We start from the raw sequence: 21378 nt of genomic DNA, 5'->3' as shown, positions 1-21378 counted from the left end.
GAAGAGGACCCATGGCCATAAGCCCCTGTAATCACTGCATTGATACTTAAACATGTGCACTGCCCTATACACCCCCAAAACCCTTTTTGACTGGCATATAAGTGGCTTCTGCAGCCATAAGGGCTATTGGGGTTGTAGATAAATGGGTCTAGGGGATTCTGGAGGTGGTTTGGGGTGCTCACCGTCACCTATAAGGAAGCTGTAGTGAGGAGAAGCCATGGCACCCTTTTTGTGAAGTTCATAGCAGTGCCCTGTAAGGTACCCCACTATTTAAGTGCCATGTCTGGGTGTTCAGTCCATCACTTTGCAGACCCCTCCCACGTCCAACAGGACTTGTTCTAGGCGTTTTGGACTTGGACGGAAAGTGGGACGGAAATGTGGTATAAAGATGGATGATTTAGCGGCTTGGACGATCAGATCGGCAGGACGTAGAATTAGACAATTTTCGAAAGTAAAAAAAAGTTGGACATCTCTTTCGAAAATGTGTCTTAGGCTCTTTTTAACTTTGGACGACTTGCGAGATGGACGTAAACGGACTTAGACGTCCCTTTCGATTATGCCCCTCCACATGTTTTATGGTACGCTATACAAATAAAATATTATTTTCTAAAGACAAGATGAATCATCGATCATTTGATATCAATTGGATATCTTCCAGATCTTTCTAGGAAATATTTTAAACACTTTTGGCCACATTGTATGTCTAACATTGGGGGGTTTTCACAAGGCATATTAGACCTCCCACCCCTGCACTCTCAGAATTTTATTTGGAAGTTTTCCTGTTTTGTAGGCCTTTATTCAGCTAACAGTATGCCTTAGGAAATGAGTTGATTTCTAGTAATTAATTCAGGTCTTGAACCTGAAGCCTGATCAGTCTATTATAGGCCTGTACTTTGCTTTATGAGCCAATGGAGAGCACTAAGTTAACTGATACAAATGAGAAATTATTATTTGCTGGCAGAACCAGTAAATTCAGTCTCAGAGATACCAGACCAGATGTATATTAAAAAAAAAGTGACCAAATGTAGAATAGGAATGGCATTTGGACAAGTGGCTGGTATGCATATGTCCAACTAACTCATTATATCCAGTGGCGTACCAAGGGGGGGCGGGAGGGGCGGTCTGCCCCGGGTGCCAGCCCTGAAGGGGTGCTCCCGGCCTTGCCGTTCAGTCCCCCCACACCCCCGAAGGACCGCTCGCCCCACTGACCTTCCTGCACCACCTGTGAAGCAGCAAGCAGCAGGATCGCGAGGTCAGCTATCCCTGAGCTGCTTGTGCGCTGCTTCCTGCCCCGCGGTCCCGCCCCTCCTCTGACGTCAGAGGAGGGGCGTGAACGCGGCGCAGGAAGCAGTGCCTAAGCAGCGCAGGGATAGCTGACGTCGCGATCCTGCTGCGGCTACTTCATAGGTGGTGCAGGAAGGTCAGTGGGGCGAGCGGTCCTTCGGGGGTGGTGGGGACTGAACGGCAAGGCCGGGAGCATAGGTAGTGCTGCTTCATAGGTGGTGAGGGGAGGCCAGGGGGGCGAGCGGTCCTTCAGGGTGGGGCGGGTGGGCAGGCAGGCATTCAAGGGGGAGGGGGTTGACAGGCAGGCAGGCCTTCAGGGGGGGGGGACAGGCCTTCGGGGGGGGTGTGCAGACCTTCAAGGGGAAGGGACAGGCCTTCAAGGGGGGGCAGGCAGGCCTTCAAGGGGGGACAGGTCTACAAGGGGGGACAGATCTACAAGGGGGTGGGCAGGCCTACAAGGGGGTGGGACAGGCCTTCAGGGGGGGTGCAGGCCTTCATGGGGGGTGCAGGCCTTCAAGGGGGGACAGGCCTTCAAGGGGGGGACAGGCAGGCAGGCCTACAAGGGGGGGGACAGGCCTACAAGGGGGTGGGACAGGCCTTCAAGGGGGGGACAGGCCTTCAGGGGGGTTCAGGCCTTCAGGGGGGTGCAGGCCTTCAAGGGGGGGGCAGACCTTCAAGGGGGGGACAGGCAGGCAGGTCTTCAAGGTGGGGGGACAGGCCTACAAGGGGGAGGGACAGGCCTTCAAGGGGGGGACAGGCCTACAAGGGGGTGGGACAGGCCTTCAAGGGGGTGCAGGCCTTCAAGGGGGGACAGGCAGACCTTTAAGGGGGGGACAGGCCTTTGGGGGGGACCCTGGTTTAGAAGTACACGGAGGGAAGGGGGTGTTCAAAGAGACGTGCATATGCCAAACTTTGGGGGGGGGATGAAGAAATAATGGGTCTGAAAATAGAGGAGAGGGAGAGAAATGATGGACCATGAGATTTAGGGAGGGAAGGAACTGAAAGGGAGAGAAATTGGACACAAGGGATGGTGTGGAGGAGGGATAGAGATACTGGATAGGAGGGTAATTGGGAAAAGAAAGGAAGAGATGGTGGACTCTGGGGTGGTGGGGAAGGAGGGAGAGATGCCGGATGAAAGGGTAGTTAAGAAAAGGTGGATCTGTGGAGGGAGATGAAAAAAAGGAAAGATACCAGACTTCCTGGGAAGGGAAGGGAAATGGAAAGGGAGGACAGAGTTGGCAGATGGATGGTTAGCACGCAGAAAGAAGAACGAAGGAGACCCTGTCAAGCAAGTTATCAGAAGAAAACCAGAGCCTTGGACCAACAAGATTTGAAATATAACCAGACAACAAAAGGTAGAAAAATTAATTTTATTTTCTGTTTTGTGATTATAATATGTCAGATTTGAAATGTGTATCCTGACAGAGCTGGTGTTGGACTGCAAACGTGAGCTAGGATTTAACAGAGAGAGGAAAAGTCCTTTTTGTTTCTTTATTTTATTTACACCACAGCGCCAGTGTGGTTAGGAGAAGCCAAAGGGGGTGAAAAAGCTATAAAACCCACCAGGAGTTTTGAAAAAAATCACCCAACTGGGCAGGAAAATCGAATTGAAAAACCAATTCAATAGGCTGAATCGAATCGAAATTTTTTTTCCTGAATCTGGCAGCATTAGTTTGCGCTACTGTCTTAGACTTTAGGACTGGGATTGGGGAGAGATGGCATCCTCAGTACTTTATAATGCAAGTGAAACGAGGATTTGGTCAGACTTTTGAAGGGTCTGCAGAAAAAAAATATTGTATAGGCCGGGGACATGAAACAGCAGGAAATGGGAACTTTTCTTCCTTCTATTTTTGTGAATGGAAAGGCTGAGGATGTCAGAGAGTTCAGTTAAAATATGTGCTTTATAAGAAAATATAATAATGTGTTTTATAAAGTTTATAGCATAGCTGGCCTATGTTTCTAGTGGTGGTGGTGGCAGCGTGTCAATGTGTTGAGAGGAAGAGGTGGTCTGGGAAATTCTGCTGAGCAAACTCCGGGCCCATTTCCACCCCCCAGTTAGTCCACTCCACTCAATTGGTTCACACACTGAGTGGGTCTTTGGGTGTTGTGTTGGGATCTCTTCCAGTGGTTTATCAGTATCTCCTTCTGGTCCAAGGAAGGAAACTTTGTTATCCTTAGCATTGACCTACAGAATATGTTTGTAACAGCGCTGCTTGTGTGGCATTAGGCTATGTAGTGATCGAAAGAAAAAAAACAGACCTTTGCACATTTTTGCACTATATGGTGGGTGTATGAGGAGATTCACATTTCCTGCACAGCTAAGTCCATGTGAAGTTACCTTGTGCTGTATTTGACATCTAGCAAGGTCTCTGTTTGAAAGGAAAGATCTAAACTTAAAAATGAAGTGGCCAGAAGTTATGGTAAAAGCAGATAGTGTAGCTGGTTTTAAGAAAGATTTGGACAAATTCCTGGAGGAAAAGTCCATAATCTGTTATTAAGACATGGGGGAAGTGTCTGCTTGCCCTGGATCGGTAGCATGGAATGTTGCTACTCTTTGGGTTTTTACCAGATATTAGTGTCCTGGATTGGCTACCATGAGAATGGGCTACTGGGCATGATGGACCATTGGTCTGACCCAGTTAGGCTATTCTTATGTTATGTTCTCATCTGTAGGGGCCTTTGTTTTCACTTCTTATTTTAATGTGTTTTTTTTCTGGGAACTTATCAGTGTTTTTTATAATGGGAACAAAAATGGAAGAGAATTAATGTGTGTGGGATGAGGGGGTAACTAATTTCTTCAGCTAAATAATTCAATCCACTTCAAACAGACATAGGAGAACTCACGCACCATTCACACACCCTCCAACCAAAAACATCAAAAGAAAAAAACTGTTCGACAACCTCCTAGCCATTCGAGCTGCAACACTCGACCCCCAACCCTACAACCAATTGACATCGACCACATACTGCAAAACCTTCAAAAAGAAATAAAAACCCTTCTATTCAAAAAACACATAAAACCGAACTAACACAATCAGAACTGTCCCAAGCATCACCTGCAACTACTCCATATGTACTTCTGATGTCATGACAATTCAGACATAATTTATGTTATGTTATGTTTGCAATATAAGAAAATTTTCACTGCCTGTTTCTATTCTGACCATTTATTCCATTTCATGGTCATTACAAAAAATATTTTTTTACATGGGGGGGGGGTGTCAAAAAATGATGGGCCCCGGGTGCCACATACCCTAGGTACGCCACTGATTATATCCATGAATTATTTAAAAATAATTGTACAATACAGGCAGCTGACAAGATTATAGTCTTTTTTGCCTCTTTAAAACTTAACACCACCATCTATTTCGAGCTTGCATTGGGCTTTGACTCAACTATTGCCTTCTAAGTCATATTCTATGATTTTGGCAGCCTCGACATCGAAATTATATATAATCATTTTTAAAAAGCATTACGTCACATCCCCACAATAATATATGATACTCGATATAGAGAAAACCATTATCTCAAGCTCAGCTATTTCATATAGGGAGAATTCCCTCAGCAACTTGTGCTAAGTGTAACTCATCCGTAAACACGATGGCACATGCTCTGTGGGATTGCCCGAGTATAATGGGTTTCTGGGGCTCTATCTATCACTTTCTGAACAGGATTCTGCAGACATGTTTGTGTCCTACTCCACTGGAGGTCATCTTTGGTAGACTCTCGGTGAAGGGGAGGTGCACTAAAAAGCGGGGTCCTTTAATACAAAAAGCATGCATAGTGGGAAAGAAATGATTTTTCTGAATACCAGGGCTCATAAGAACACAGGGCCCTGGGATGTTTTGTTCCTTGTTACCTGAGCAGTAGGGGTGTGGGTAAAAAAAAAATAGAAAAAAATGTAAAAGAAAAAAAGTGGAAAGAAAACCAAACGACAATCAGTAAGGTTAAAAGATGAGGTAAAAGAGGCTGTTATAGCCACAGAAACATCTTTTAAAAATTGGAAAAAAGGATTTGAATGAGAAAAATGGGAAAGAACATAAGTACTGACAAATTAGATGCAAAACATTGATAAGGAGGTCAAAAAAGAATTTGAAAAGAAGCTTGCTATAGAGGCAAGAACTCATAATAAAAACTTTTTCAGGTACATTAGAAGCATAAAGCCGCAAGGGAGTTAGTTAGACCATTAGATAACATAGGCCACCCAAAAAAATTTATTTCGGGTGTGCCTTGGGCTTTTGGACCTGTTCCTAGAGTTATTTGGGGTGCTCATTCATAAACTTGCATTGGATAGACTGCATCAGTTCTAGTTTCTTAGATATGGCCCCTTTGAAGGCTTTGAATAAAGATGGTTCATGCATTGAATACATAGAGGGACATAATCAAAACAAACGTCTAAGTCCGATTTGGACGTATGGTGCTAGACACCCAAAGTCAGCAGTGGAAAAATAGCCATTCTTGAAAAATATATATTTTTGTTGTTTTGTTTTTTTTTAATCATCTATCTAGACATTCAGGCTATTGTTCATCCAAACTGCCAGTCCAAGTCAAAGTCCCAAATGCCCAGAACAAGACCATTTTGACATGGGAGGGGCCAATCATTTGATGGACTAGCCACCCAAACAAGTCAACAGAGCAGTGGGGCACCATAAAGGGCACTGCTGTGAACTTCACAAAAAGGGTGCCACATAAACATCTCACCAGAACTCCCTTATAGGTAATGGTGAGCCCCCTCCCCCCAAAACCCACTATACCCACCTGTCTACAACCCCATTAGCCCTTATGGCTGCAGGTGGCACTTAGATGGCAGTACTGTAGGGTTTGGGGGAATTTGGTGGGCGCACATGTTCCACTATAAATGTAGTGTTTAGAGTGGCTTATGGGTCTGGGTCCTCCTCTCTATGGTTCACTAGCCCCCCCCCCAGGCTATTTAAGAGACCTGTGTGCAGCTCTACTAGACTTTCCTATAGCAGGTGCTCATGTTTAAATCAAAGCGGTGTACAAAATTAACATACATAATACGTACATACCTTTTCTGGAGACAGGTATGTACGTTTTTATTCTGATCTTTGTGGGGATGTGAGGGGTTTCAATGAACATTGGGGGAGTGTGTGGGTTCTTTACTTTGTCTCTGCAGTGGTTATCTGGTCACTTTGGATACCTTTTTGGCACTTATACTTATTTTTACATCGTCTAACTCACTATGTATAAGTTCCATCCAGGACGTTTTGTAAAACTTTCGATTATTCCTGCAGGACAACTAAGTCTAGGTCAGCTCACATCCTGCCCACTGCCCTAATCCCTCCTCCAGATATGCCCCTTTCAGCAGGGACTAAAAAGTCCCTGGACAAGGCCTAAAAATCGGTTTGGATTATGTTACCTGGACTTACCATGGAAAAACTGAAGGCAGGAATTTTCGATGGTCCACAGGTCAGACACCTTATAAATGACCCACATTTCATAACATTGATGAATGAAATCGAATCATGTGCCTGGTCTTCATTTGTTCATGTGGTGAAAAATTTTCTTGGCAACAAGAAGGCAGACAACTACACACAACAGGCTTGGCTTTAACATGAGTGTTAAAGTCAATTATCTGCACAGTCACTTAGATCACTTTCCAGAGAACTTTGGTGACTTAAGCGAAAAGCAAGGTGAAAAATTGCACCAAGACATAAAAACAATGGAAGCCAGAATACCAAGGAAGATGGGATGCACACATGATGGCAGACTTTTGTTGGAATCTTATGTGGGATTGTCCTGCAGATCCCACTTTCGGAAGTCTTACAAAAGGAGCTTTTTGTGTGTCGAATGACTGGAAAGTTTGTATCATAAACTTGTGCTTTTGGTATGAAATAAGGAGATTTTCACGTTGTACACTTTTCTTTTAATTTTTAATATGTTTCCTTCATGCTTAAAAGATATTAATGTAAACACTACATTAAAATATCCTGTTTTATTAAAGGGTGAGCAGAGTGAAGAGTGGTATAAAGCACATGTTTTGTATCTCAAAAACTAGAGCTGATAGGAGAAAACTGGTGCCATTTTTGGAATCAGCTGGTCAGATATACCCAGAAACAGGTCTAATATGTGAGGCACCGAAATGAGTGTTGGCCAGTGTAATTATGGAGAAAAAAAAATGCGCTCAGGATTTATGTATGTGCCATAACCCTTATTTTAGGAAAGCTTCCATATAAGCTGAATCCTTCTGATAAACAGAGCCTGTGTACTTGTGTTATTCCTATGTGTAAAGTCAAACCTGAAACTAGAAAGTCATTGTATTTTCTTATTGTCGGGCTCAAAATCAAGCATCAGGTTTTGTGGCAGTTTAAAGTTATATATCATGCCAATGATCCTGTTATTGGATTTGACTTTCTCTTTTTTGGGTAAAATAATTTTTTCTTTTGATTTTGTAGCAACTATTTTTCATAAAATACCAGAGAATTCAAGTTCAATCACAGTCAATAATCCCGACTTGCAGGGCCGCCATCAGGGCAGTACTACCAGTCCTGCATTCAGGGGCCCGGAGCTGACAGGGGGCCTGGGCTCCCCAGTGTATTCCCCAGCGCTTTTCAGCCGGGCGCAACGCCCAGCAAATTTAGATGCCCGCCCGGCTGTCATCTGCCGAATCCTGCTGCCGCCACTGCTTAATGCGCAGCCTGAAGAGCTGCCGAAAAACCCGCCGGACTTTAAACAAAAAAAAAAAAACCCCAGCAAGTGACTCGAACCCGGCTTCCCTCCGAAACCGGAAGTTACGTCGGGGGGAGGGGGGTAGAGAAGAGAAGCCGGCATGGACCATTAGAGCCCCGGAACATACGGGAGATAGGCCAGCCACGGAGGGAAGCTTACTTGCTCTTGCTTACTTCGGGCCTTACTCGCTGCCGGGTCCTGCCTACTTTCTGTTTCCGTGAAGGCAGGACCCGACAACGAGAAAGGCCTGAAGTAAGCAAGAGCAGCAAGTTGTAAACTTCCCTCTGTCGCTGCCCTTTGGGAGATAGGTCAGCGACCAAGGGAAACTTGCAACTTGCTTTGTCTGTACCGAATCTGCCGGGTGTGTGAGATGGGGGGGGGGGGAATGGGAGGAGTAATGCTGCTGCACCCAATTAGGGGGGAGGGGGAAGAGAAATGCTGCTTCTGCTGTACCCAATTGGGGGGGGGGAAGAGAAATGCTGATGATACTGCTGTACTCAGTGTGGGGAGCGGGAAGAGAAATACTGCTGCACCCAATTGGGGAGAGAGAGGGAAGGAGGGAGAAGGAAGATCAGGAAAAGGAGGAAAGAGATGCAAAGATCATGGGAGGGAGGGAAAGGAGATACCATACCATGGAGTGGAAGAGAGAGATATGGGGGGGGGGGAAGCAGAGCCAGATTAAAGGATAGGCCCAGTAGGCACAGGCCTAGGCCCGAAATAGTCAGGGGGGCCTGCCAGTGCTGTGCTTTGGGGCCTCACCCTTTCTGGATTCGCTGGCAGCAGCAGCAGCCTCATCATCATCCCGGGCGACCCCCAACCTGATCCGACCCTCCTATCTCTCCCTCCTTCCCTCATCAGTGACGTGCCAGAGGGAATCACGGCAGGAGAAAGCCCTGAAGCAGCCTGCTTAGAGTAGAGCAGTGCTGTTTAGAGTCTCGTGATGGGAGGGAGGGAGAGATAGGAGGGTCGTGGGGGGGGGAGAGAGTAGCAGTCTGCCCCGGGTGTTCGAACTGGCATCATGAACTTCTTCGGCTAGCATCAGCATTTACAATTCACTGCTGTTGCCAGCTTCTTCTTCTTCAGGCCTTCTTCTCTGCCGGGTCCTGCCTACTTCTGTTTCCAGAGAAGAAGGCCCGAAGCTGGCAACAGCAGCAAATTGTGAATGCTGCTGCCTGAAGAAGTTCATGACGCCAGGTCATGGGTGACAGAAGGAGGAAAGGGAGCAGAGGGGGAGAGACTTGCTGCACCCACCTGGAGGGAGAAAGAAGATGAGGGAGGGAATGAAATGAGATGCTAGGGATTGGAGGGAAGGGAGGGAGGAAGAGATTCCAGGGCATCGAAGGAAGGAGGAAAGTATGCCAGACCAAGGGAAAAGGAAGGGGGAAAGGAAGGAGGAGATGTCAGAGCATGGAGGGGGAGGGAGAGATGGAAGAAAAAGAAAGGAGTGAGATGCTAGAGAATCAGGGAGGGGAAGATACCAGACTGTGGGGTGCGAAGGAAAGAAAGGAGAAGAAAGAGATGCCAGAGCATAGGGGGCGGGGTGGTGACAGAGAGAGAAAAATGGAGAGGTGGCAGAGCTGAAATCAATCATGTACAAAGGAGAAGAGAAGGGGCACAGGATAGACAGTTTATTGAAGGAGCATAAAAAGAGGGAAGATGCCATATGGAACGGGGAAAGGGCGGACAGTGGATGGAAGGGGCTGATGCTGTATGGAAGACAGAGCGGACAGATGCTGGCTAGAAAGAAGAGTGAAGACAAGATGATTAAAGCAAAAACGACAAAAGGTAGAAAAAATTGTTTTGTTGCTTTACGTAGAATCAAGTAGTATTGTATCTATTGATTAAAGTTTATAAATAGGAAATGGAAATAAGGCAGTTTTTTGGGGACTAAACCCCTTTCCTCAGGTCAGGACAGGATACCATAACAGCAGGGGTGCCCAAATGGTCGAGCACGATCGACCAGTAGATCGCAAAGGCAATGTGAGTCGATCGCGTTGCCTTGGCAATCTTTTTCTTCCTGCCTCCCTGAGCCAGGCCAGGCGCGTAGAAGCGCCGGACTCACAAGACTTCACTTCTGACGTCAATCAAGAAGTAAATCGCTGCCTGGCTGGCCTGGAACTTCCTCTCCGTCGTTAGAATTGACATCAGAGGTGAAGTCTTATGAGTCCAGCGCTTGTACATTCCTGACCTGGCTTGTGGAAGCAGGGAGAAATCGGCATGGTGGCTTAGGGGATAGGGAAAGAATTGGGGAAGTGGAGAAATTGGCGCGATGGCTTGGGGGGCAGGGGGAGAGAGAAAGAAAGAGAGATAGAAAAAAAGGGGAGGGGCAGAGAAAGAAAAAAATATTGGATTTATAGTCAGAAGAAGGAAGTGCAAACAGAGACTCATGAAATCACCAGACAAAAAGGTAGGAAAAATGATTTTATTTTCAGTTTAGTGATCAAAATGTGTCTGTTTAGAGAATTTATATCTACAATAGCGGTTTTTAGCGCAGGGAGCCTATGAGCATCGAGAGCAGCACAGGGCATTCAGTGCATCTCCCTGCTCTAAAAACCGCTATTGCGATTTAGTAAAAAGGGAGGGGGTATATTTGTCTATTTTTGTATAGTTGTTCCTGAAGTGACATTGCATAGAATCGTCTGACTTGACCTCTTTGAAAACCCGCGGAATATAAATGATAATTAACATTTTCTCTGCATACAGTGTGCTTTGTGGGTTTTTTAAAATTTTATTGTTGGTAGATCATTTTGATTTGGTCATTTTAAAAGTAGCTCGCAAGCCCAAAAAGTGTGGGCACCCCTGCTGTAGAGCCATTTCTTGTATGACTGGATGAGCTATATTTATCTTTTTTTTTAGTTGTTTAAATTCATGCAGAAATAAATGGCTAGATTGAACCTAATGACTTTATTAACGCCTGTCCCTTTTTTTAACTTCTATACCATTTGAAAGAGGGCAAATACTTCTTAAATTTAGTAAAAATATTCTGGCACAAGTGTCAAACCTTAAAAAAGGAAGTCATATTGAGCATTAGAAAATAATAATAATAATTAACTAATAAAAATAGGGCTCCTTTTACTAAGTTACGATAGTGGCTTTAGCGTACGCCACGCGTGCTAGATGCTAACGCCAGCATTGAGCTGGTGTTATTTTTCCCACGTAGAGCAGGGGTTTGTGTGCGCTAGACATATGTTAGTTTAGGATAGATAGGTATAGATTAGTTTAGTTTAGGTTAGGTTAGGGCCCTACTGAAAGAGTCTACCTTGACGTGGTTGCAGGCTTACAAATCTTTTGGTCAAAGAGTGCGGTGACAGAGAAAAGTATGTGTGTATTTGGCCCATGGAAGAAGGGGGGGTCGGGGGGGGAAGGGGTGCATGGGGGGCCCAATAGGATTGCTCAGTAAGGGGCCCAGAAATTTCTGATGGCGGCCCTGCCGACTGGAGATGTGTCCACTCTGAGTGGGGAGCTCATCTAAATGAATTCCATACCCTTAGTTCATGAACTCTACGGGAGAAAAGATTCCAGATCAACATCTGGAAGGGAATTATGCTTTCGTATATGGGTTTCAAAGATGGTATGGCCAAACAAATTAACTTAATTCAGAGCAACAATCGGGTATCCATGTCCTGGTAGAAACAAGATTCCTCCTCCTGAGCTGGAAGGACTGTCTTTAAGTATGACAAAGTTATGTGCCACTTATCTGGCATACAGAAGAGGTTGCCAGCTAGATCCTTCCCAGTAGTTGTTGAGTCAGAGTAGCAGCATCTTTCTTCAGTGGGATTTTTTTAAAGATCTGCTCAGTCAGAGAAGTCTGACTGGCAGCCTGAAGATGAGTTTTCTGGAAGCATTCCCAGCATTGTGGCAGTGAAATTCTCATACAGCTACTGTGAGAGCTGAAAGCAGGTTTGCAGCATGGATCCTGTTGGGTCACAGTATGAGTACACAGGCTGACACCTTGTGAGAGACATTTTGGAGTGGAACTTTTAATGCAGTTGAAAGGGCTCAGACATGGCAGTATGGAAACGTCTGCACATGCTCAAAAGAGTTTCAATTGTTTCCCATACATTACATTATATTATAAAAAGATTTATAACCCACACATACTCCCAACAGTTCAATGCAAGAATATCAGGATAAATCTCCAAGATTTACAATAAAAATACAGAAATACAGTCATAGTAACAAAATAATACTCGTATGTGGTAAATTCATATCTATAAATAAATAAGTCTTTAATAATCTCCTGAATGTGGAAAGTTCACCAGTCATTCTGATCATGAAGGGAAGAGAGTTCCAAATCAAGGCGGTCTGATAGGGTAATTAAGCCATCAATGCTCTACAGGACTTAATAATAAACAGAGTAGGAAAGCTGATTAGAAACTTATTCCTGGTATTGTAAGGGTGTCCACCTTTCAGTGGATGGAAAAATGCCAACATATGGAAATGTAATAATAATAATAACTTTATTATTTTATACCGCCATAACCAAAAGTTCTAGGTGGTTTGCACTAAAAAGAGCTGGACAATCAGCGAAATACAATAATACAGTAAAAAAATACAAATATTTGTAAAATAGAATTTCAATAATAAAATTCACCAAGTAATAAACTTATCGAACAAAGTGGTCTTAATTAATTTCCGAAAACTGCAATAGGATAACATAGCTTGCTGAATACATTTACCTAACCAAGATTGTTGCCTACCAGTTTGAAATGCTAGGGTCCTATCTAAGAAGGTCTTATATCTACACCCATTAATTTTTGGATAAGCAAATAAGTAGTACTTAACTATAAAACGATCTAAAGACCAGAATCCAAATTTTAGATTGCACTCTGACTTCTATAGGCAACCAATATAAATAAAAAAAAATATGGAGAGACAGAATCAAATTTATGAGCAGAGTAAGTCAACATAACAGCAGAATTTTGTAGTAACTGTAAGCTTTTCTTCAATGTTTTAGAGCATCCAGCATACACTGAGTTACAGTAATCTACCTGTAATAGGAATAAAACCTGAAGCTCTGGAATATGTCCAATTAGTGTTGAGTGGCCATGACATCACTGATGTGTAACTGGGGATGCCCAGTCTTCAGAACTAGGCAACTTGGCTTTATTCTAATGAGATTTAATATTTTGCATCTGATACATTACCCTAACATCTTTTTTCAACTTCTTGCAGAGCGCTTCAATGTCTTCCTAATGCCATGCCCAAATTTGGATGTATATGGAGAATGCAAGCTGCAGATCACCCATGAAAATATCTACCTCTGGGACATGCACAATCCATGCACTAAACTAGTATCCTGGCCCCTGTGTTCACTCCGTCGCTACGGCCGTGATGCCACACGCTTTACATTTGAAGCTGGCCGGTATGACTAATGAAATATTTCCTTACCCATCCCAGCTTTCACTCTTAGATTCATCAGGACTCTTTAGATTGCTGCTGTGCTCATAAGGTAAAAGTCCAGAGACACCCAATGAGTCATGCTCAATATTCTTCATTCCTGGGCTCTCAGAAAAGTCCAAGAATACCTAACACTGGCACAAAATGTGTTTTACTTGCGATGTATGAAACTGGCATTTTTCAAACTGTGCATTCTATGGGTACTTTATACCTGCAAGTTTTGCACCCAGTTTCAAAACAAGATAGTGCACATATGTTTGCTTTAAAACTTGAAATATCAATTTCATTGAAACAAACAATATACTATATCACCCACCCGTATACTTAACTAGTCTATTTCATCTATATTCTATATCAAAAGGTGGAAAAATAGCCTCAGAATTAGAGTGGCTATATTATTCTGTACTTGATTCACAGCTCACTCATAGTTTCAATCATAAGCTACACCACCAGCCACCCTCATTACAAACCCAATTAACTTTTTTTCATTTTATCATTTTCTTCTTTTATTATTTTTTGAATTTTTTATTAGATATCCTCCTTTTTATCTTGTCTTTAACCACCATTATTAAAACACCTAAATAAATAAAAAAAATTCTCTTGATCTGTTTGTAAGAGTGTTAATGTTCGTATTTCCTATAACAAGGGGCTCATAATAAAAAGTTTAAAAAAAAATGTTCAAAAGGTGGCCTAAATCGGTACTTGGATGATCACAAAGACAGATCGTCCAAGTACCGATAATCAAAGTTGGTTTTAGACGTATCTAAAACCAGCTTAGGCATTTACCCTGCCTCTAAACGCCTAGAGCAAAAAGAGGCGTTTTTAGAGGAGGGGAAAGGGCGGGAAGTAGGCGGGAGTTGGGCCAACCTAGACTTAGTCGTATAGCAAGTATAACCAAAACTTTAACAAGGTTGCCCAGTTGGAACTTATACGTTTTGACTTAGACCAAGTCAAAACAGATATAAGTTCTGAATAGGGGTCGCTGAGCTGATCGCAGCTGCTGTAATCAGCTCAGCAGCCCTGGCAACCTGCCCCCCCCCCACTGCAACAATTGCGACAGGAGAGATGCCTAATCTCCCCTGCCATGATTGTAATCTCTCCCCCCCCCGAACTGTTGCAAACTGCGGCAGGAGAGATGCACAATCTCTCCTGCCATGATCGCAATCCACCCCCCGAACCATGACAATACCGGCAGGAGGGATCCCAATCCCTCCTGCCGAGGCGCAAGTCCCTGAACGCCCCTCCTCAACAATACCAGCAGGAATGAGCCCAACCCCTCCTGCCGAGATGGACCCCCCTTTACGACCCCCCCAATCTCCCCCTGAACAGCAACCCCTAACCCCCAACCCCTGACACCCCCCTCAACTTACTTTAAGTTGGCCAGATGGACGGGTCTCAAATGACGGGCCTAGGGCCTGATTGGGTGTTTTGTGTATCTGAACAGGGTTTCTGCGTAGTTCTTATCAGCATGGAGGGTCATTTTCAAAGCGTTTCTCGCTATACGTCCATTTTTGATAGCCGAACTGCTAGATGTCCACAAATATTTATTTTGGGAAAATTGCCTATTGGATGTCTATCCTGACAGGATGTCCAACCCTTAGGATACCTAACTGTATACTCCATTTTCAACCACAGAAACGTCCAAATCTAGACTATATGGATGTAGGAGTGGCCATCATTATGATGGACTGGCCACAAAGACATGCCAAGGGTGCTAGAAGTACCTCTCACCATAATCCCGTTATAATTTATGGTGAGTCCTCCAAAACTCCTCCAAAACCTATGATACCCACCTGTCTACTATCACCTTAGTAACCCTTATGGCTGCAGGGGGCACCTGTATGGCAGTATAGTAGGGTTTTGATGGCCTTATACTTTCCACCATAAATGTAGTGGTTAGAGTGGGTTATGGGCCTGGGTCTTCCTCTCTATGGTTCACTAACCCATCCACTAGATTACTTAAGACACCTGTGTGATGCTGTAGTAGGCTTTTCCATTCAAGTGTTGCTGTTCTAGGGACAAGTATATTCTTTCATTTTGGGGGGGTTGGGAGAGGGTTAGTGAACAGTGGGGGAGTGTTGGGAGGTCATACCTTCTTGTATCCCATGGTCATCTGGTCAGTTTGGGTACCTTGGTAACATAGTAACATAGTAGATGACGGCAGATAAAGACCCGAATGGTCCATCCAGTCTGCCCAACCTGATTCAATTTAAAATTTTTTTTTTTTTTTTCTTCTTAGCTATTTCTGGGCGAGAATCCAAAGCTTTACCCAGTACTGTGCTTGGGTTCCAACTGCCGAAATCTACACCCTCCCAGCCATTGAAGCCCTCCCCTGCCCATCCTCTTCCAAACGGCCATACACAGACACAGACCGTACAAGTCTGCCCAGTAACTGGCCTAGTTCAATCTTTAATATTATTTTCTGATTCTAAATCTTCTGTGTTCATCCCACGCTTCTTTGAACTCAGTCACAGTTTTACTCTCCACCACCTCTCTCGGGAGCGCATTCCAGGCATCCACCACCCTCTCCGTAAAGTAGAATTTCCTAACATTGCCCCTGAATCTACCACCCCTCAACCTCAAATTATGTCCTCTGGTTTTACCATTTTCCTTTCTCTGGAAAAGATTTTGTTCTACGTTAATACCCTTTAAGTATTTGAACGTCTGAATCATATCTCCCCTGTCTCTCCTTTCCTCTAGGGTATACATATTCAGGGCTTCCAGTCTCTCCTCATATGTCTTCTGGTGCAAGCCTCCTATCATTTTCGTCGCCCTCCTCTGGACCGCCTCAAGTCTTCTTACGTCTTTCGCCAGATACGGTCTCCAAAACTGAACACAATACTCCAAGTGGGGCCTCACCAATGACCTGTACAGGGGCATCAACACCTTATTTCTTCTACTGACTACGCCTCTCTTTATACAGCCCAGAATCCTTCTGGCAGCAGCCACTGCCTTGTCACACTGTTTTTTTCGCCTTTAGATCTTCGGACACTATCACCCCAAGGTCCCTCTCCCCGTCTGTGCATATCAGCTTCTCTCCTCCCAGCATATACGGTTCCTTCCTATTATTAATCCCCAAATGCATTACTCTGCATTTCTTTGCATTGAATTTTAGTTGCCAGGCATTAGACCATTCCTCTAACTTTTGCAGATCCTTTTTCATATTTTCCACTCCCTCTTCGGTGTCTACTCTGTTACAAATCTTGGTATCATCTGCAAAAAGGCACACTTTTCCTTCTAACCCTTCAGCAATGTCACTTACATACATATTGAACAGGATTGGCCCCAGCACCGAACCCTGAGGGACTCCACTAGTCACCTTTCCTTCCTTCGAGCGACTTCCATTAACCACCACCCTCTGGCGTCTGTCCGACAGCCAGTTTCTGACCCAGTTCACCACTTTGGGTCCTAACTTCAGCCCTTCAAGTTTGTTCAACAGCCTCCTATGAGGAACTGTATCAAAGGCTTTGCTGAAATCCAAATAAATTACATCTAGCATATGTCCTCGATCCAGCTCTCTGGTCACCCAATCAAAAAATTCAATCAGGTTCGTTTGGCACGATTTACCTTTTGTAAAGCCATGTTGCCTCGGATCCTGTAACCCATTAGATTCAAGGAAATACACTATCCTTTCTTTCAGCAACACTTCCATTATTTTTCCAACAACTGAAGTGAGGCTCACCGGCCTGTAGTTTCCTGCTTCATCCTTGTGACCACTTTTATGAATAGGGACCACATCCGCTCTCCTCCAATCCCCAGGAATCACTCCCGTCTCCAGAGATTTGTTGAACAAGTCTTTAATAGGACTCGCCAGAACCTCTCTGAGTTCCCTTAGTATCCTGGGATGGATCCCGTCTGGTCCCATCGCTTTGTCCACCTTCAGTTTTTCAAGTTGCTCATAAACACCCTCCTCCGTGAACGGCGCAGAATCTACTCCATTTTCTCGTGTAACTTTGCCGGACAATCTCGGTCCTTCTCCAGGATTTTCTTCTGTGAACACAGAACAGAAGTATTTGTTTAGCACATTTGCTTTCTCCTCATCACTCTCCACATATTTGTTCCCAGCATCTTTTAGCCTAGCAATTCCATTTTTTATCTTCCTCCTTTCACTAATATATCTGAAAAAATTTTTATCTCCCTTTTTTACATTTTTAGCCATTTGTTCTTCCGCCTATGCCTTCGCCAAACGTATCTCTCTCTTGGCTTCTTTCAGTTTCACCCTGTAGTCCTTTCTGCTCTCCTCTTCTTGGGTTTTTTTATATTTCATGAACGCCAACTCTTTCGCACTTAGACATTTCTAAAGCAGGCCTAGCTCCATCCAGAATGTCTTGGGAATGGTTTGATTATCGCCACAAGATGTCCAAGTTAAGAATGCCCGATGTCCACCCAAAACACATCTTCCAACATATCCCCTGGAACTCTGGATGCACAGTGGGTAAAGCACCTTGCTAGATGTCCAGAAAAATGGCTTTGAAAATTGACAATTGGATGTCCCAGTGATTAGAACATCAGCAAGGCCCCAGATTTATCCTATGTTTATCCAGATTTTTATGTTTTGATTATGACCCCCATAGGGTTTAATTATGTTGACGAAGGTGAAATAGGAGGCCAGGTTTGGAAAACCTAGATCACCAAGAGCAGCATATTGGCACAGAACCTGTTTCAGTTTCAGGAGAAGAAGGCTTGAGCTGGAGGAATGCAAAGGGTGTCATTATTAATGACATCAACAAACCACAAGTATTTTGGTTTATGGCTGAAATCACCTAGGAAGGGGAAGGGCCAAAGCTGTGGAGAGGTAGGTTAGGGAACCCAGGAGGAGAAAACTATGAAAGACACCTGATAAAGGTGTTCACAGGTAAAACATTATCACTTTTGAACATTTCAGACTTCTGATTTTCCAGCATCTTTTGGTACCTTTAAGACATGCATTAAAAATTAGGAGTTAATAATCTTAATCAATTGTATGTGCATTAGTCTGTAGGTAAATGTGTGTTAAATTGATTTTGCATGTACCAAATTTTTAAAATGTACCAGAGAACCAAATGTGTTTTATAGCTCTAGTAATTTGAGAAATTAGATCTCATTGCATAAAAAGAAAAAGAATAAAAAGAAGATAAAATAATTATGTCCCAGCTTAGGGAAAGAGCTGGAGTGAATTGCTGTTAAGAGATCCCTGATCCCTGAGCTACTGAGAATAGTCTGCTAGACCATGCGCTGAGAATCCAACAGCACAGCTGTAAGCATCAGAAACTCAGTTTCAGAAGTGGAAACCATCTTTGAGAACTCTTGGTGTGGTGGTGGACAACTGGTTGGACAGGCAAGGTTATGTTCATCACTAGGGTCAAAGAGTTGTGAGTACATCAGAGGAGCAATGCGTTGGATCTATCTAGTTATACACCAAGTTCAACTGGAGGAACAACATATCTCTCCTGACCATAGGGATGACCAACCCAACACAAAGACCAGGGCATGAGGACCACCTCATTAATGGAGCAGAGCACCTGAGAGTTTGAAACCCTGAGCTTATGGGAGAGAGCCCTCCAAAAGGCTTAAGAAATATAAGAGAATTAGCCTCAAGCCCTCAACTGTTTAAGTCATGTTCTCTTAGGTTTCTGTAGCTGTCGTCATGATTGTTACAGTTGTCCAGGTCTTATCACTTCTGAATAACTGGAACCAATGTTTCAGCTATCAGCACAGTGGTTGAAATGTTGAACCTAGACAACATTAACAATCATGTTTCAGTCATATTCTTAGCCATTGCCTATTTGAATATTTCTGTTATTAGAGCACTGCTTTTTGGAAGAACTTTATTTATGTAAACTAACCACCAACTTCTGATGTCTTATAAAGCTCTGTTTTTTTAAGCCACTTCAATGTAGGAGTGTTCATTTGAACAGGTAGCAAGTGATCCCAGGTTGTGGATGCCTAAACTATCACAGTTAAGGCCTTACTTGCTCACACAGAGATCCATGGGGAAGTACTATACAATATTTTGTGATGAGCCTCTCTGCCTGAGTTTGCATACTTGAATTTGATCTGCTTTCATTTGCTGGCAGGGATAACACAATCCGTGGTCTGGTCTACTCTGGTGGAACGTCACAAAACACCATTAGTAGGTAAGAAAATGTCTTTCTCATATCCACGAGCGAGTTGTGTGATAGTTCATTTGGTTTAGTTGGGTTGTGAATTACAGTTGTGGCCCAATACAACACTTGCATTTTACCTTTAAGCAGGTTGTAAGATGGGACCAAAAGGTTGTATATGCATTTTCAGTTCCTTTGTATACCTCTGGATTCTTGTCCTTGGGTTGGTCGTGAGAAGATGGCACTTCCCTCAAAAATACTTTTGGGGTCTCATAGGGGTTTTCACCTACATTTTCATGAAGGTCTTATTCCTGATTCTCCCTCAGCTGTCTGTTATGGGCGTGAGGACCTATGTGTTTATATACAGTTGTTTTCCACTGCATAACACTAGCCTCTTTTCCATTCAGCATGCTTTGTAATGAAGTGGAGGGGCTGTGTGTGTATTCACTGCAGTTCCTCTGATAAACCACCTTCTTGTACATTAGAAGGCTGGGTGATTATATAATGATAGATTGTGTGTAGATATTCTCCTGTGTAACTCTGGTGTCTTATCCCTTAGCAGGCTGTGTGAAGGGGGTGAGGGGCTCTACACATTCCAGACGCAGGAGGGGGAGCAAATTTACCAGCGGGTACACTCAGCTACTCTGGCTATTGCCGAACAGCACAAGCGCCTTCTGCTGGAGATGGAGAAGAGTGTGCAGGTGAGAAGCTAACATTGGGTTAAGATATGGAAACACATTTCAGAAACTGAACAAAAGTGCATTGCATTATAGTTTCCAACGAAGCCCATTCTTCATTGTCTAGTCAGACAGACGTGGGGCTCTTGGAAGGTTCAAAGCCATTAATAACATGTGCTCTAAAGGGTCTTTCCTGAAAAGAGGGAAGAAAAGCTGTTCATGGACCTTGAGCTGAAAGATTCCTTGTTAAATGCCCAGCAGCACAAAACAACAACTTCACACCAGTGTGGGGCTCTTCAGAATCATAGTTTACTAGGTTACTTATGCAATGAAAATTCTGGCAAAGAATGTATATGAATCTGGTGCAAGCCATATTAAAAAATGAACAAGACAAAACAGTCCAGAAATTCCAGTCAACGTAATCTGCACACACTAGGGCAGTGATCTCCGACTGTTTTCATGTAAAGGGTTGCAAAGTGGACACGAGAAAGCGCCAGATGGTCACCAAAAAGTTTAGACTTACACGTGTAATTGTAAATACAAGTGGTGCCTCACACAATGAACTTAATCCGTTCCAGGAGCAAGTTTGTTATGTGAAACGTTCGTTGTGTGAAACGTGTTTTCCCATAAGAATACATGTAAAACAAAATAATTCGTTCTGCAGCCCTGTTTTCCCATAAGAATACATGTAAAACAAAATAATTCGTTCTGCAGCCCTACATTTCCCTCCCTCCACCTCACCTTATATGCAGAGTTTGCCAGCTTTCTTTTTCACCCAGCCGCACGCTTTCAAAAAGCTGTGCACGCGCAGCTGCTGAAGTTGATCAATGTTCTCCTCTCCTGCAACTTCCGGTTTCCGGTTGCGTCAGAGGAGAAGATTGAACAACAGAGCATGCGCGCATGTGCTGCTCTTTGAAAGTGTGTGGCTGGCCGAAAAAGAAAGCCGGAAAACTCGGCATCTAAGGTAAGGTGGAGGGAGATGATGGAACACTGCATTCAGACAGGAGGGTGCTGCTGTTCCCGGCTCACATTAGGAAGCGGCGAGAGTAGTTCCGCCCCCCCCCCCGGGCCCCTCGGGCGACTTCGTTGTGTGAAACGAAGTTCGTTATAGGGAGCAAGACAAAAAGTTCGTTATGCGCAGCGTTCGCTGTGCGAGGCGTCCGTTATGCGAGGCACCACTGTACTAATTTTGATTCTACAAGGACATATATACTGTATATTTTTAAACTCACCTTATTTCGGCT

General features: G+C 44.0%; 1 protein-coding gene across 2 annotated transcripts in view; it reads left to right on the top strand.

Moving 5' to 3' along the window:
- DOK4 (docking protein 4) overlaps positions 1-21378 on the top strand; it is a 145238-nt gene that overhangs the window by 100524 nt on the left and 23336 nt on the right. Inside the window, exons 6-8 of one of the 2 annotated variants that reach the window (XM_033943778.1) lie at positions 13150-13339; positions 19431-19490; positions 20020-20158. In XM_033943778.1, the coding sequence (XP_033799669.1) occupies positions 13150-13339; positions 19431-19490; positions 20020-20158 (389 nt within the window). Of the gene's footprint in view, positions 1-13149; positions 13340-19430; positions 19491-20016; positions 20159-21378 lie in introns of both variants that reach the window. The other variant, XM_033943777.1, reaches the window with a different exon arrangement.

This window comes from Geotrypetes seraphini, chromosome 4, assembly GCF_902459505.1.
Source record: "Geotrypetes seraphini chromosome 4, aGeoSer1.1, whole genome shotgun sequence".
Classification (NCBI taxonomy): Eukaryota; Metazoa; Chordata; class Amphibia; order Gymnophiona; family Dermophiidae; genus Geotrypetes; species Geotrypetes seraphini.
This window is presented reverse-complemented; position numbering and strand designations above follow the sequence as displayed.